General features: G+C 43.1%; 1 protein-coding gene across 3 annotated transcripts in view; it reads right to left on the bottom strand.

The window, feature by feature from the left end:
* Window positions 1–1090: 1090 nt before the first annotated feature.
* washc5 (WASH complex subunit 5) overlaps window positions 1091–18176 on the bottom strand; it is a 205763-nt gene continuing 188677 nt past the window's right edge. For 2 of the 3 annotated variants that reach the window (XM_072268302.1, XM_072268303.1), the window contains 7 exons: window positions 17108–17187; window positions 15725–15828; window positions 13219–13348; window positions 9510–9606; window positions 7503–7659; window positions 5997–6084; window positions 1091–1564 (listed from right to left, as the gene is read on the bottom strand). In XM_072268302.1, the coding sequence (XP_072124403.1) occupies window positions 1508–1564; window positions 5997–6084; window positions 7503–7659; window positions 9510–9606; window positions 13219–13348; window positions 15725–15828; window positions 17108–17187 (713 nt within the window). In that variant the 3' untranslated portion in view covers window positions 1091–1507. Of the gene's footprint in view, window positions 1565–5996; window positions 6085–7502; window positions 7660–9509; window positions 9607–13218; window positions 13349–15724; window positions 15829–17107; window positions 17188–18176 lie in introns of those variants that run through there. The other variant, XM_072268304.1, reaches the window with a different exon arrangement.

Here is an 18176-nt window from a genome sequence, read left to right on the forward strand (position 1 = left end):
TAATTTTTTAATATTATTGAGATACAGCACAGAGTAGGCCTTTCCAGCACTTCTAACCCAGCAATCCTCAGATTTAATCCTAACCTAATCATAGGACAATTTACAATGACCAATTAGCCTACCAACCTGGAATGAAAGAGGAAGTCTGAGGACCCAGAGGAAGCCCACATGGTCACAGAGAAAATGTACCAACTCCTTATGGGCAGCAGTGTGAATGGAATTCGGGTCCCTGGTACTTTTTGTTCGGGGAGGGAGGATTTGGGGTTTGATTATCGTGCTGCTTTGCTTTTCATTCTTTGTTTCCTGGCTACTCAGAGAATTTCAGAGCTGTATACTTTGATAGTAATCTTTGAACCTTTGTGAGGCATTGTGCTAAACACAACTCCACCGTACCCAAATTATAAGTGAACATGTCAAATTAAAAGGAAGGAAAATAAAACTTCCAAGCAAAGCTCCCTTTAAAAGAGAGCTTCGTTTGTGGGACAGTTCGCTAGTTTATGCCACAAAAATTCTTAGAATGAATGTCTCAAGACCAAAGAGAAATGACAGAATAAGAGGTAGCTAATGCCAGTGGAAGTCATAGAGGTTGGTACAAATACAATCTTTAAAAGACATTTGGACAGGAACATGCTGAGGAATGGTTTAGATCAGGGGCTCCCAAACTTTTTTTTATGTCATGGAGCCTACCATTAACCAAAGGGTCTGTGGACCCCAAGTTGAAACCTCTGGTTTAGAAGTATGGGTCAAACGCAGGCTAGCGGGTCTAGCTCAGGCAGACATCTTGGTCAGTACTGACCAAACAGGCTGAAGAGCCTGTTAACATGCTGCAATATTCTAGGTCTGGCATTTAGAAACTGTACTTTCAAAAATCACCTTCACTCCTAATACAAAACAGTTTAGTGTAAAATTGAGTTCATCTTCAAAAACACAAGAGATTCTACAGATGCTGGAAATCCAGAGTAACACGCACAAAATGCTGGAGGAACTCATAAGGTCAGGCAGCATCATTGGAGAGGAATGAACAGTCAATGCTTTTGGCCGAGGCCCTTCATCAGGACTTTATATAATAAACAGGGTAATATCATTCAAATTTGTTGAAGCTCCAGTCTTTAATTAAATACAAATAGTAATATTTCAAACAAATTTAGATAATGTACAATTCACTAGAATGCAATACATTGACAGCATTAAATTTTTGCTAATCCTTCAAATAAACCCTTTTTTTTAAACAAGTTATTAGAAACAAAACTTGGGTTATAAAGATTCTATAGCTGTACCTTTCTACTTGGAGGGTTTAGCAGATAATATTACCTAGTCAATGCAGGTACAAAAATTAATTTTATATTCAGACTTTTTAATTAAAATTCTCTACGAGAAGAACTTCACTCTCATAGTACTTTACTACTGACCAAGACAGGATTATTAACAAAAAGATTCCAGCATTTCAGATGTTAGTATTTACTCCACTTCACTTCCTTGCAGAGTTGTATCTTCTTTCCAGGCAGCGTTATAGAATTGTTCTGAACTCATCAAAGATGAAACTAGGGATATGTGCTTCCACAACCTGGCAAGAAAAGAGCAGCAATAGTATACTTTATTGTCACCAAACAATTAGTACTAGAACGTACAATCATCACAGCGATATCTGAATCTGCACTTCACACTAGTAATCAGGTCATTAGATGAGCACCAGAATAAAACAAAGACAATTGGCAGCACTTTTCAATATTTTGCAATATACAAAACCCAGGTTCAATCACCACTGCTGTGTGGTCCTGGTCTGGGAATCATACTTTAGGAAAGATGTGATTCACTTTGGACAATTGAATTTGAAGGCAGAATACCAGGTTAATGGCAAGATTCTTGCTATTGTGGAGCAACTGAGTGATCTTGAAGCCCAAGTCCATAGACCCCTCAAAAGTTGGTGGTTAAGAAGGACATGGTGTATTGGACTTTCATTAGTCAGGAGATTGAGTTCAAGAGCTGTGAGGTAATATTACAGCTCTGGTTAGACCACACCTGGAGTATTGTGTTCAGTTCTGGTTGCCTCAATACAAGGAGGATGTGGAAGCTTTCGAGAGGGTGCAGAATACCAGGATACAGCCCAGACTAGAAGGCATGTCTTATGAGGATAGGTTAAGCCAGTTAGGGCTTGTCTCTTTGGAGCAACAGAGAATGAGAGGTGACTTGGTAGAGGTGTGTAAGATTGTAAGAGGCATAGATCAAGAGGATAGCCAGAGACTTTTTCCCAGCTGGAAATGGCTAATAAAAGGGGTGTAATTTTAAGGCAATTAAAAGAAAAGTATAGAAGGGATATTAGAAGTAAGCTCCTTTCACAGAGAGTAGTGGTACATGGACACATTGCCAGGGGTGAAGGTAGATGCAGATACATTAGGGATATTTAAGAAACTCTTAGCTGGGTACAAGCAAGGTAGGGAAGATGGTGCTGGTGAGACACGGTGACATTTTATGGGCAGCAAACAAAACTACTAACTATTCTATTAATTCTGCCTTTTCTGGACTACTATCATTTCAATCTGCAGCCCATAATTTCCTTTCGGAACTATTTCTGAAGCATCTGCACGAATTGGCATTACTGTAGTATCCTGAAAGATTCGGGGAACTGGACTCTCGAGAATGCAGGTACGGCCGCAGAAGTCACTGCTGGTGTGGACTTAGGACCAGATTAAATCTCTGGGCTAGATCAAAGCAGTGGGGTGCAGGCTCAACAGAAAAAACTAACCAATGCTTAGCTGATTTAAGTGCCAAGGCAGATTAAAAAGATCAAGGTGTCGAGGCTGAGGGCGAAGGACAAACTGGTGTTCAGCTCACTACTGCAGGAGGCTTTATTCACCTCAGTACTGAACTGACGCTGCAGCGAAGGGGTTCCCATACCGACTAAACAGGCTCCATGACTGTGGTCTCCCTTTTGGGGACTCCGTGGTTCAGATTCTGTGGTATTCGTTTACTTATTTATGTTTACATGATTTGTTCCCTCCCCCTCCCCCCCGCCCCGTACTTTGGGTGTTTAATGGTTTTAGAACATAGAATAGTACAGCTCATTACAGGCCCTTCGGCCCACAATGTTGTGCTGACCCTCAAACCCTGCCTTCCATATAACCCCCCACCTTAAATTCCTCCATATATCTGTCTAGTAGTCTCTTAAACTTCACGAGTGTATCTGCCTCCACCACTGACTCAGGCAGTGCATTCCACACACCAACCACTCTCTGAGTAAAAAACCTTCCTCTAATATCCCCCTTGAACTTCCCACCCCTTACCTTAAAGCCATGTCCTCTTGTACTGAGCAGTGGTGCCCTGGGGAAGAGGCACTGGCTATCCACTCTATCTATTCCTCTTATTATCTTGTACACCTCTATCATGTCTCCTTTCATCCTCCTTCTTTCCAAAGAGTAAAGCCCTAGCTCCCTTAATCTCTGATCATAATGCATACTCTCTAAACCAGGCAGCATCCTGGTAAATCTCCTCTGTACCCTTTCCAATGCTTCCACATCCTTCCTATAGTGAGGCGACCAGAAATGGACACAGTACTCCAAGTGTGGCCTAACCAGAGTTTTATAGAGCTGCATCATTACATCGCAACTTTTAAACTCTATCCCTCGACTTATGAAAGCTAACACCCCATAAGCTTTCTTAACTACCCTACCTACCTGTGAGGCAACTTCCAGGGATCTGTGGACATGTACCCCCAGATCCCTCTGCTCCTCCACACTACCAAGTATCCTGCCATTTACTTTGTGCTCTGCCTTGGAGTTTGTCCTTCCAAAGTGTACCACCTCACACTTCTCTGGGTTGAACTCCATCTGCCTCTTCTCAGCCCACTTCTGCATCTTATCAATGTCTCTCTACAATCTTCAACAATCCTCTACACTATCCACAACACCACCAACCTTTGTGTCGTCTGCAAACTTGCCAACCCACCCTTCTACCCCCACATCCAGGTCATTAATAAAAATCACAAAAAATAGAGGTCCCAGAACATAATCTTGTGGGACACTACTAATCACAATTCTCAAATCTGAATGTACTCCCTCCACCAAGACCCTCTGCCTTCTGCAGGCAAGCCAATTCTGAATCCACCTGGCCAAACTTCCCTGGATCCCATGCCTTCTGACTTTCTGAATAAGCCTACCGTGTGGAACCTTGTCAAATGCCTTACTAAAATCCATATAGATCACATCCACTGCACTACCCTCATATATATGCCTGGTCACCTCCTCAAAGAACTCTATCAGGCTTGTTGGACACGATCTGCCCTTCACAAAGCCATGCTGACTGTCCCTGATCAGACCATGATTCTCTAAATGCCCATAGATCCTATCTCTAAGAATCTTTTCCAACAGCTTTCCCACCACGGACGTAAGGCTCACTGGTCTATAATTAACCGGACTATCCCTACTACCTTTTTTGAACAAGGGGACAACATTTGCTTCCCTCCAATCCTCCAGTACCATTCCCATGGAGAACAAGGACATAAAGATCCTAGCCAGAGGCTCAGCAATCTCTTCCCTCACCTCATGGAGCAGCCTGGGGAATATTCCGTCAGGCCCTGGGGACTTATCCATCCTAATGTATTTTAACAACTCCAACACCTCCTCTCCCTTAATATCAACATGCTCCAGAACATCAACTGTATGGGTTTTTTTTTTTAAATGGGTTCTATTGTGTTTCTTTATTTTGTAGCTACCTGCAAGAAGACAAATCACAAGGTATATATACTTCGATAATAAATATACTTTGAACTTTGGATGTTAGAAAAATGAAAGGCTATGTAGGAGGAAAGGGTTAGATCTTGGTGTTGGCATAACATTGTGGGTTGAAGGGCCTGTACTGTGCTGTAATGTTCTGTTCTATGTGATGGCCCGGGGAGAAGTTTTCAAAGGATGACAAACTTAGGTTCTGCAAGCAGAATGGGGTTGGGGTGCATTCCTTGGAACAGAGGTGGTGGGAGGGGATCTCAGACACATTTACACAGTACCTGGTGATACCATCTCTGAACTACCTGCCAGCGTGAACACAAGACAACACTGAATGAAGGTAAATGAAGCATAGTGAGAGAAGGAAAAACTTTGAGTGATTAAAATCCGAAATATATTCAGAAGTTTAACAGCAGGCTGATTCAATCATGGCATTGAAAAAGAACTGGATAAACACTTGAAATAAGATTTCAGTATCGTGATGACAAGATCAAGCTGAAATGCTTTAGCATGGGAGTGCTTGGGTGGTTAGTGCAATTCCTTTACATCAACACCAATCAGGGTTTGATTCCCATCACTGATTGCAAGGAGTTTGTACGTTCTTCCTGTGACCTGTGTCCAACCCACACGGACTTCCTCTGGGCGCTTCCGTTACCTCCCATATTCCAAAGACACATGGTTAGTGAAACGGATTAGATCAATTGGCCACATGTGCACTTACTACATTCTCACAATCAATCCAATATGGTTCATCCCTTCTTTTTGCACAGGGTTTCAAATACACGCTTTCATCTCAGCAGGCCCAATTCATCACTCCCACACTAAGCTGCACAGTGTGTACCATGGCTAACATGACTCAGCATAGATGTTTAACACTACACCTCCATTGTGGTTCTTGCTCCATGCATACATAACAGCTAGGTTTAGTGGACATGCTCTGTTGGAACTGGAACCATGGTGACACTTGCAGGCTGCCCCCAGCACAGCCTTGGCACTGACACAAAACGACATTTCACTATGTGCTTTGATGTACATCGGATAAATACATTTAATCCAAGTGGCCTCTTTCCGTGCTACAAATGTTATTCTATGAGCTCCCAAAATTGCTGTGCTGGTGCAGAAAATTATAACTTATTCTGCATTAATCATTGAAAACCAAACAGAAAAAGAAAGGCAATTTCAAAAAGTCCATAATTCAAGGCTTATTACCTTAATTGTGATCTAATAAAACATCTTCCTGCTGTATTGTACCATTAATGTAAATGACCATTTCCTCACCTTCCTAGGTAGTTTAGTATAATAAACATAATTTTCCAAGAACATCAGGGCAGCTACAGCATCAGCTGGCATCTCGGGAATCTTCTGACTGAACAAACAAAAGAGAAAGGTGGAAAGACAGTTTAGTTAAAGATGATATATCATTCATTTAGTACAAATGTGGCCAAGTTTGCAGATGATATGAAAGTAGGTGGAGGGGCAGGTAGTGGTGAGGAAGCAGGGATTCTGCAGAAGGACTTGGACAGATTAGGAGAATGGGCAAAGAAATGGCAGATGGAATATAGTGTAGGGAAGTGTATGGTCACGCACTTTGGTAGAAGGAATAAAAGCACAGACTATTTTCTAAACAGAGAAAATTCGGAAATCAGAGGTGCAAATAGACTTGGAGTCCTCATGTAGAATTCCATTGAAGGTTAACTTGCAGGTTGAGTCAGTGGTAAGGAAGGCAAATGCCTTCCTTTGCAGAGGACTAGAATATAAAAGCGAAGATATAATGCTGAGGCCTTCTAAGACACTGGTCAGACCACACTTGAGACCAGTTTTGGTCCCCTTGCCTAAAATAAGGTCTGCTGGCATCAGACAGGGTCAAGAGGGCATTCACAAGAATGATTCTGAGAATGCACAAGGAGCATTTGATCACTCTAGGCCTGTACTACCAGAAGAATGAGGGGAGATGACATTGAAACCTATCGAATATTGAAAGACCTAGTTAGAAGGGATGTTGAGAGGATGTCTCCTATAGTTGGGTAATCTTGGACCAGAGGGCAAAGCTTTAGAATACAAGGATGTTCCTTTATGACGGAGATGAGGAGGATAGTCAGAGGCTTTTTCCCAGGGCTGAAATGGTTGCCACAAGAGGACACAGGTTTAAGGTACTTGGGAGTAGGTACAGAGGAGATGTCAGGGATAAGTTTTTTTACTCAGAGAGTGGTCAGCACTTGGAATGGGCTGCCGGCAACGGTGGTGGAGGCGGATACAATAGGGTCTTTTAAGAGACTTTTGGATAGGTACATGGAGCTTAGAAAAATAGAGGGCTATGGGTAAGTCTAGTAATTTCTAAGGTAGGGACATGTTCGGCACAACTTTGTGGGCCGAAGGGCCTGTACTGTGCTGTAGGTTTTCTATGTTTCTATGAATTTCTTTGCCAGAGGATGGTGAATCTGTGGAATTCGTTGCTACAGATGGCTGTAGAGGACAAATCATTGGGTATATTTAATATAGAGGTTGATAGGTTGTTGATTAGGAAGGGTGTCAAAGGTTATGGGGAGAAGACAAGAGAATGGGATTGAGGGGGGATAATAAATCTGCCATGATGACTCAATAGGTTGAATAGCTTCATTCTGCTTCTATGTCTTTTGAATTCCACGTCCATTAAAGTGCACAAATGCCAGCCTCAATTCCACAATTTTCTTTTGTTATTAGAATTGCTGCATTCAAATTAGGGATAAAACTCCCACAAAGTCAGTGTTTTCAGAATGTCTCTTCCACAATGCCAGTAATTCCTACCTGGTAGTACACTGCTCCACTACAGATCGAACAAACTGGCCTATCAGGGCTAGAAAATGCTCAGTGTATCGCGAGTGGAACTGCTTCAGAAGGGTGACAAGTCCAACAACCAGTGGCGGCCAGTCTATCGGATCTGTGGATTTCCTACATACCATTCCTGCAAACACAAACCGAGAGATCAGAATAACAAAGCACCAAATACTTCAAAACTGGGGAAAAAAACATCATCTTCTCAAATACAAGAAACTATTTTCTACAAATTTCTAACAGTTGCAGACAAGATATTTTGTTCACCCATTTGGCTCAATACGTGCTGAATGAGTATTACTCATATCTTATCTACATCATGTTCATTAGGCTTTCATTTCAAACTCAAAGCCAAGGTAAATTCAGAGTAAGCATACAATAACATATACTATCTTGAGATTCAAACTGTAACAGTCTAGATTTCTGCTTTCAGAAGGGGCAAAGGCAGGGAAGGTTTTGGGAGTAAACCCCAAGGAAAAGTCCAGAGACAGTCCTACGTTGTTCAAAACTGACTGGCAATCCCTGCTGCACAGCTGGTGCCAAACTCTGTTGGTCTCAGCCGTTCCTTTGGGTTCATCAGATGCGTGAAGGGGGAAGCTTGCTATATGGGCAAAAGCTTGTTTCCCATATTGTACACCAACACACATCAAAGTTGCTGGTGAATGCAGCAGGCCAGGCAGCATCTCTAGGAAGAGGTACAGTCGACGTTTCAGGCCGAGACCCTTCATCAGGATCTCGGGCCTGAAATGTCGACTGTACCTCTTCCTAGAGATGCTGCCTGGCCTGCTGCATTCACCAGCAACTTTGATGTGTGTTGCTTGAATTTCCAGCATCTGCAGAATTCCTGTTGTTTGTTCCCATATTGTACTGCGTACTTAGATATCTAGGATGCAACATCCATGGTCCCTGATTCTACTTCCACAGGTTTCTACTTTCATGCTTGTTGCAACTCAAACTGTTTTTTTTTTAAAAAACATACACTTAATGTGCTGCATTTTGTTGCAACTATTCAACTAGATCACCTGGCAGTGAGCAAAATCTAGGGATAGAAAGGGTACACTCCATTTAACATTTCATCAGGTAACATATCCATATATTTTAATCTTAAATTCCTTCCTATAAGCACAGTGGAAACAGTGCAAAACTGTTCCAGTTTCAGAGCCAACAGTTAGTCAACAGCATCAAGAAACCCACCATCCAGGCCATGATCTATATAGTTATTTGCACAATGTGCTTGTCAGTCTGTGTTTATTCTATGGTATTTCTTTATTTTCCTGTAAATGCCTGCAAAAAAATGAATCTCAGGGTAATATATGGTGACTTTGGTTTTGAGTTGGGTAGGGTGATTCTTGCCTCCAGTTTTAGAATCTAATTTCACTTCACTATTTTTTTAAAGCACAACTGGAAGCCCATCTGATTTTGTTTTGGAGAAGCACTGAAGAAGGGCATCAAACAGATGAACTTACACTGGTGTGAGTTGAAACCCTTGGCACCAGCGTTCTGCACTAGACTATCACTTTTTGTGGCTGGCATTCTAATTCTTTGGGATGAAATCACCTGCACCCCCCACCCCCACCACCCTATCCTGTCTGCTCACTGTACTCCCAAATGGAAGTTGAGAAAGCTCAACAAGCTAGTGGTGGCTTACTACAGATTATCTTCAGATAGTTAAAACTGGAACACAAAAGTCTTATCCGGAAAATGCACAGCATTAACGTCAAGGAGTAAATTAGAAAAAAAGTAAATGACCAAAAAAGGAATTAACCACTAGTTAAAATTTTGTAATCACAAGCATTCATTTCTGGTTTCTGTTAAGATCTAACTTATTCTGCATTAATCATCAGAACCCAAACAGAATAAGAAAGGTAATTCAGGCCATAATTCAAGGCTTACTATATCATACTATGAATGCCAACAAACTTTTCCCTATCTACACTACAAAAGTACTTTGTGCATTGTATGCAACACACAGTGCATTACCTTGGCTCTTAACATACTGCACTTTTGGTAACTGAGAAATTAGAAACAGTAAATTCACCACTGGGAAATACGGCAGTCTCTTTGTGGTAATGTAAATCTGGAAGCAAAAGAAAACCAGTCAATATACAATTCAATTTAAACAAATCAGGTCTGTGTGACAGCTTAGTACACCAAAGGCAAGATAGTTTAGTCACCATGATATAGACTGGCAGAGGCGCAGTCTAATTCCAAGTGTAAAGTTCAGTATTCACGTGGGTGTGGATGCACAGCTGAAACTATTACCATCCCATCAGAAACAATCAGCCTCAATTTAACCACATTAAGGTGGTACAAGGACAAGTAATATTTTTTACTTTATATATATCAAAATAAACTTTATTCACAATAAGAAAATTATTTACAAGAATAAATTACTCAATGTCTATTGATTCCTCCATTCTTAGTCCATGTGTTAAGTAGTCTTTCATTACATCCCTTAAAGCCAATAGGACTGTAGACATCCATGTGGTACGAACTACAATAATCAGAGGGCTTCTTCACCCTATCCCACAACAGAAGAATCCTATATCGTGATCCTCTCCCCCTAAGCCCTTGCCATGGCTGCACAGAGTTTCAGTGCAATCTTCAGCAAGTATTCCTGCGGTCTGGAACGCACAAATTGGCTGCACTCCCTCTACAGACACCTTGATCAGCTGCCAGATCAACAAGTTTCTGACAGACAAAAGGACATCTTTCACTGAGTTGATAATCTGGCAGCAGCAATTGATGTCCGTCTCGGTGTGTGTTCCTGGGATCAGCCCGTAGATTAGGGCTGTCACACAGCAGCTCAGGATGAACTGTGACACAGGCCCTTGCACCTCCCTCTGCATCCTCTTCTCAAACCCAGAGTCTGCAAAGAAGGATGACTGATGGGGGTAAATATACAGAAGGCTTACAGGTGCACTCAGTACCTAAATATGGAACAAAGTGAGAGCTTTTCTACCTCTAACCTATCCTGAACAGATTATATCTTCCTTGCTGCAGAAATGAAATAGAAGGAAGGGATCAAAAGGGAACAATAGCAGAACTCCAAGAGCAGTAAAATTTACTATTGTCAACATGATGAGTGAGCAAAGTTTTGTGTAACAAAACCAGAAGCAATGAACCAGGTACAAATGAATGAACTTACCCCTGAAACAAAACATACTGTATAATACAGAGGGACCTGAAAGCCAGGATCAGGGAGGCTAAAGACAGGTACAGGAGGAAGCTTGAGTGGAAACTCCAGCAGAACAACACGAGAGAGGTCTGGAGTGGGATGAGGACCATCACTGGGTTCCGGCAAACTAGCAACAGAGGAGCTGAAGGCAGTGTGGACAGGGCCAACGAACTTAACCTGTTCTTTAACAGATTTGACATTGTGGCCCCTGCCCATCCCCCACATGAACCATCTGTTGTCGGCCCCCAATCAACACATATTCCACTCTCCCCTCCTACCCCTCCTCACAGTCCCCCACCCTGCTCTCATGACTATACCCTTTCCCCACACGAAACCACCACGGTGGGCTTCACAGCTGAACAGGTGAGAAGAGAGCTGAAACGTCTCAACCCAAGCAAGGCTGCAGGACCGGATGGTGTCAGTACCACGGTGCTCAAAACCTGTGCCCCTCAGCTATGTGGAGTACTTCGCCATGTATTCAACCCCTGCCTTGTCCCTGTGCTGAAGACGCCGCGCCCCAGCGGCCTCAATGACTACAGACCGGTGGCATTGACCTCCCACATCATGAAGGCCCTGGAGAGACTTGTTCTGGAGCTGCTCCGGCCTATGGTCAAGCCACACTTAGATCCCCTCCAGTTCGCCTACCAGCCCCAACTAGGAGTTGAGGATGCCATCGTCTACCTGCTAAACCATGTCTACGCTCATCTGGACAAGCCAGCGAGCACTGTGAGGGTCATGTTTTATGACTTCTCTAGTGCGTTCAACACGATCCGCCCTGCTCTGCTGGGGGAGAAGCTGACAGCGATGCTGGTGGATGCTTCCCTGGTGTCATGGATTCTTGAATTACCTGACTGGCAGACCACAGTACGTGTGCTTGCAACACTGTGTGTCCAACAGAGTGATCAGCAGCACTGGGGCTCCACAGGGGACTGTCTTGTCTCCCTCTCTCTTCACCATTTACACATCGGACTTCAACTACTGCAGAGTCTTGTCATCTTCAGAAGTTTTCGGATGACTCTGCCATAGTTGGATACATCAGCAAGGGAGATGAGGCTGAGTACAGGGCTACGGTAGGAAACTTTGTCATATGGTGTGAGCAGAATTATCTGCAGCTTAATGTGAAAAAGACTAAGGAGCTGGTGGTAGACCTGAGGAGAGCTAAGGTACCGGTAACCCCTATTTCCATCCAGGGGGTCAGTGTGGACATGGTGGAGGATTACAAATACCTGGGGATACGAATTGACAATAAACTGGACTGGTCAAAGAACACTGAGGCTGTCTACAAGAAGGGACAGAGCAGTCTCTATTTCCTGAGGAGACTGAGGTCCTTTAACATCTGCCGGACGATGCTGAGGATGTTCTACGAGTCTGTGGTGGCCAGTGCTATCATGTTTGCTGTTGTGTGCTGGGGCAGCAGGCTGAGGGTAGCAGACACCAACAGAATCAACAAACTCTCACGGTGGTGTCACAGGAGTACATTCAGCCAGAGACTCATTGCACCGAGATGCAACACAGAGCGTCATAGGAAGTCATTCCTGCCTATGGCCATCAAACTTTACAAATCCTCCGTTGGAGGGTCAGACAGCCTGAGCCAATAGGCTGGTCCTGGATTTACTTCATAATTTACTGGCATAATTTACATATTACCATTTAACTATTTATGGTTCTATTACTATTTATTATTTATGGTGCAACTGTAATGAAAACCAATTTCCCCCAGGATCAATAAAGTATGACTATGACTATGACTACTATGACTATAATGCAGAGTAGTGTATGGAGAGCATACTAACTGGCTGCATCACATTCTGGTATGGGGAGGATTGGAAACAGTTGCAGAGGGCTGTAAACTCAGCCGACTCCATCACGGGCACTGGCCTCCCCACTATCGAGGACACCTTCAAGAGGCAGTGCCTCAACAAGTTGGCACCCATCATTAAGGACCCCAATCAGGGCATGCCCTTTTCCTCTGCCACAGACACAGAACAACACAACAGTGTCAGTGACACTGAACAACACAGTATCAATGACAGAACATCACAACAGTGTCAGTGACAGAACAACACAACAGTGTGACAGAACAACACAACACAGTGTCAGTGACACAGAAAAACATACTGTACATCAGTGACACAGAACACAAGTGTCAGTCACATTGAACAACACAACACAGTGTCAGTGACACTGAACAACACAACATACCGTATGTCAGTGACACAGAACACAACATGCACAAGTGTCAGTGACACAGACTAACACAACATACAGTGTCAATGACACAGAACACAACAGTGTCAGTGACACAGAACACAACACACAGTGTCAATCACCCAGAACAACACATAGTGTCAGTGACACAGAACAACACAACACACAGTGTCACTCACACAGAACAACACAACATACAGCATGTCAGCGATTATAAACCAAATTCCGATTCTGGCACAGTTCAAAAAGCCACAAGTTGAGGCTATTCGCTGACTCAATGGATCATTTCCTCTACAAGCATACCTTACTGAGAGGGTTGTGGATGCCTGCAGCCTCCATGTAGGCTGTGATTTCGTACAACAGTGTGTTATCATCTTTAGGATATGGTAACGTTGGGTCCTGATAGTGTGCTTCAACGTCAGCCAACAGCGCTCTGTACAGAAAACATAGAATCATCCTAAAAAGGAACCATTTAAGATACCTCCAGTTTTAGCTTGTTTTTCTCCTGAGAAGTTTGAATCAAAGGTCACATGGATGTAAAGAATTCTTGCATTTCTGTTTACAGAACTCTGAGAACACACAAATTGTGACCACATTTCAAAATGGGAGCAAATACACTTCAAAAGCAGTACGCTGGATGCAAAATGCCCTAGTCCATGAGTCTACAACACTGTGAAGATATCTTAAACTAAAAATGCATTTACTGATTTTAATGCCTGTAAATAACTCAATGGTAAACATGACAATTAACATTAGCAATAATATTGTCATACTCACAAACTCAAGAGATTCTGCAGGTGCTGCAAATCCAGAGTAACACACACAAAATGCTGGGGGAACTCAGCAGGTCAGGCAGCATCTATGCATGGGGATAAACAGTCAACATTTCTGACCAAGGCACTGCTTCAGGACTGAAGGGTCTTGGCCTGAAATGTTGGCTGTTTGTTAATACAAAGATTGGTGGAGGGGCAGGTAGTGTTGAGGAAACACGTAGGTTGCAGTAGGACTTAGACAGATTAGGAGAATAGGCAAGACAGTGACAAATGAAATACAATGTTGGAAAATGCATGGGTCATGCACTTTGGTAGTAGAAATAAACGTAAACTATTTTCTTACCGCGGAGAAAATCCAAAAATTTGAGATGCAAAGGGACTTGGGCAGTCTTGTGCAGAACACCTAAAAAGGTTAACTTGCAGGTAGAGTTGGTGGTGAGGAAAGCAAATGCCATGTTAGCATTCATTTCAAGAGGTCTAGAATACAAGAGCAGGGATGTGATGCTGAGGCTTTACTGGTGAGGCCTCACCTTGAATATTGTGAACAGTTTCGGACTCATCTTAGAAAAGATGCATTGGAGAGGGTTCAGAGGAGTTTCACAAGGATGATTCCAGGAATTAAAGGGTTATCATACGAGGAACGTTTGATAGTTCTGGGTCTGTACTCACTGGAATTTAGAATTTAAGGGGGGATCTCACTGTAACGTTTTGAAAGTTGAAAGGCTTAGACAGAGTAAATGTGGACAGGATGGTGGTGGGGGGGGGGGGTCTAAGACAAGAAGGTACAGCTTCAGGATAGAGGGGCATCCACTTAAAATAGAGATGCGGAGAAACTTCTTTAACCAGAGGGTAATGAATTTGTGGAATTTATTACCACAGGCAGCTGTGGAGGCCAGGTCGTTGGGTATATTTAAGGCAGAGCTCGAATGGTTGTTGATTGGATGCAGCATCAAGGGTTACGGGGCGAAGGCCGGGGAGTGGGGCTGAAGAGTGGAAAAAAAAGATCAGCCAAGATTGAATAGTCGAATGGTGGAGCAGACTCGATAAGCCAAATGGGCTGAGAAACAGAGGGGAGAGGGAGGGGGGAGTGGTAGGAGAGAGGAGAGAGAGGGGAGGAGAGACAGGAGAGGGGAGAGAGGGGAGAGAGCGGGGGAGAGTGGGGAGGAGAGTGGGGGGAGAGTGGGGGGAGAGGAGAGAGGGAGAGTGTGAGAGTGTGAATGAGCATGTGTTACTGTTTTCAGACCGGAGCCACTATAACATATTGTGTGTTGAGGACTAAAGTTCAGTGATCCATAAGTTTTTTTTAGTATCCAAGATTTATCCAATATTTGTTTTATTATAATAGTGACAGTGACATCATACTGCCTTACATGAACATGCACCTCATATTTTCTGTCAACCTGTCAATCTTCTGGCCATGTCTCTCAGGGACTTGTGCTGAATTTATTCTGAATTTTGACTGTATGTGCTGGAATGCAACTGTATGTGCTGTGTGTGACCGTATGTACTGTGTTTTACACCTTGACCCCATGGAACAAAGTTTTGTTTAGTTGTGGACGTGTCTCCTCCAAGATGACCACAACCTTGTCTTAGGGTTTGGAGGCCTATGTGCCTTTACGACATGGAGAGCTATGCTGGCTGGAGTCAGGGCTTTGTGCTTTCGCTCTTAGTGGGATCGCCCATGCCAAATAGGTCAAAGGGTAGAAGCCAGACTAAGAGTGGTCCGCTGGTCCTCCAGGTTTGGGGGTTCAGCTCAGGGCCAACAACCCTGACTGGTAAAACAAGACTGTTCCAGAAACAGCAATGAAGAATCCTTCTACACCTGAGTGCGACAGTTTTCCTAAGTCTCCACCTAGGACTTGCATGACTGACAGTAGTGAAAACTGAGGGCAAGCTACTGACATGATGAAGTGACCACCATCAGAGACGGACGACCTTCATTGCTGCCTTGACACCAGCAGTGTAAAGGGCAGTAAGTAACTATACGTGTGTATGGTAGAATGACAATAAACTTGAACTTGAATAAGTGCTCTTACTGGTTGAGGTTGTCCAATGCTGCAGCAAGATGCTTAGAGTCAAACTTGCACGAGTAACTCAGTTCATTGGCAATCTGCTGTCTCAAGATCTGCATCTGCCCCACCTACACATCAAAATAAGTCAAAAGGATTTCAGTCAATCCCAAAAATTTACAACACAACAGATTAAAGTAGCACTTGTCTAATGGGTATACACTAGATTAATTTATTAGAATCTTAATAGATTAATCCTAACGAGTGATAGCCAAGAATTTATGGAATCAGAATTCCATATTTTAAAATTATTGTCAATTCCATTAATAATTTCAGCTGAAGGGTCTCAACCTGAAACAACGACTGCTTACGTTTTTCCATAGACGCTGCCTGGCCTGCTGAGTTCCTCCAGCATTTTGTGTGTGTTGCTTGGATTTCCAGCATCTGCAGATTTTCTCATTTGTTTTCCATTAATAATTTAGTCAACTTAGACATAAACCATAAGCATATTTTACACTTCTTGTATGTATAAACTGCATATACCAAGCTGAACACGTAAATACACCAAACATCAGGGTGAAGTTCTTGCCGCATTGATACAGTGTGGATTGCCAGTTACACCAGATAACAGGACACTAAAGATTCAGAAACAAGAGATTCTGCAGATGCAGGAAATCCAGAACAACTCACACAAAATGTTAAAGGAACTCCAGCAGCACCTATGAAGAGGAATGAACTGGTAACGTTTTGGGCCATAACCCTTATAAGCCTCCACTAAGGGTCTCGTCTCTTTGCCCCTGAACTCGGTATTCTGGATGACTCCCCTCAGTGAAATGTTACCCTCTCAGGGTCAGTTTTGAGTCTACACTCACACTGAGGAGCTCAAGGCACAGCTGGAGTAAGCTCAATTAAAATGCCTCGGACTTGCCCAAGGACTGCATGAGCTGTTTGGTAAACACAAGAGATTCTGCAGATGCTGGAAATCCAGAGCAATACATACACACACACACACACACACACACACACACACAATACTAGAAGAAATCAGCAGGTCAGGCAGCAGCTATGGAGAGGAGCAGACAGACTGAGATGCCTCATCAGGCCTGTATTTTGATTTGTATATGGGTACTTTTGGTGAGAAACAAGTACAATGACCAGCTGAGCAACATGGCAGCTATTTTCATCTGCTCCTTTGAGAAAATATTTAGTCTTTGTTTGCTTCCTTCAATAGACAATAAAGGTAGGCCACTTTGTACGGAACTGCTACATCATTAAGTCAATGAGTCTAATCACATTGTTGCTGAGAACTTCAACGTCTCTGACAAAACCAGGGCACTGTCACACAGTATTTAATGTAAAGCACAAAACTAAGTCAAAATCTCAATATAATAATATCATGCAGATACAAACCTTCAGTATGGAATCCAAATAAGATGACCAAATCTTCTGGGTTTTTGCCACAGCAGCAGTGTACACTTTGCTAGCATTCGCTGAAGATGATGGAATGAAAAATAGGTAATAGTAAGGCTTCTAAAAATAATAGGTTTCTCATCTTATTCCCCATTCCCCCACCCCACCTACTAACTCTATCCCTATTCCTACTTATTCAGTATATTTAATATCTTAATTATTTTTCAGCTAAACTAGATCACTTTTTTTCCCTCTGAAGTAGCAAGCAAATGGATTCACAAGATCAGACTATCCTGGCATGGGTCGCTGTCCACGTCAAAATTTTTATTGTTGCAGATTCAGAATGGCAAAACAAAATTAAACATGTAATGTTATTAGTGATTGCTGTATAAGCCAATCCCCTCTATATTGAATGCAATGGTTTGCAGAAGCGTTGGTCAACTTCAACCATACCATCGAAGTAGGAGGGTATCGATGGCCTAATCTCCATTAAGGGTGAGGGTGAGGAGGAAATCCCTCAATGCTCCAGAACAGGAGCGGGGCTCAACTGATGGGCCTGGAGGCACATGCACGCTAGAACAGGAATGTGGCAAATAAATGGCCTTCTATGAAGAATACAAATAAACTCATGGGTTTATAACAATTTTCCTGTCATTTTATGGCTACTGTTAATGAGACCAATGTAATCCCCACAGAGTGTAGGGCTTTGGCTTCAATAGGCTTCGGCAGTAAACGGGAAGAGGTGAGAGCGAAGCGCCAACTCTTTTTTTTTCTCCCCCCCCCCCCCCCCCGCCCTTCGCGAATTGGCCCGGACAGACAGGAACAGCAGGGCTCTCACAGCTAACGGTACGAGCTAACCGTTTAAAAAGTTCGTCTGTTTGGCGAGGTAAGTGGGTGAGTAGACTTATTTTTCCTGTTTCATTCCTGTAGAATTAGATAGCATGCATGCAGGGTTAGTGCTTTCTTCAGGGTGTCAGATGTGGGAATCCTGGGAGACCTCCAGCCTCCCTGATGGCCACATCTGCGTCAGGTGCACCGAGTTGCAGCTCCTCAGAGACCGTGTTAGGGA

This window comes from Mobula birostris, chromosome 9, assembly GCF_030028105.1.
Source record: "Mobula birostris isolate sMobBir1 chromosome 9, sMobBir1.hap1, whole genome shotgun sequence".
NCBI lineage: Eukaryota > Metazoa > Chordata > Chondrichthyes > Myliobatiformes > Myliobatidae > Mobula > Mobula birostris.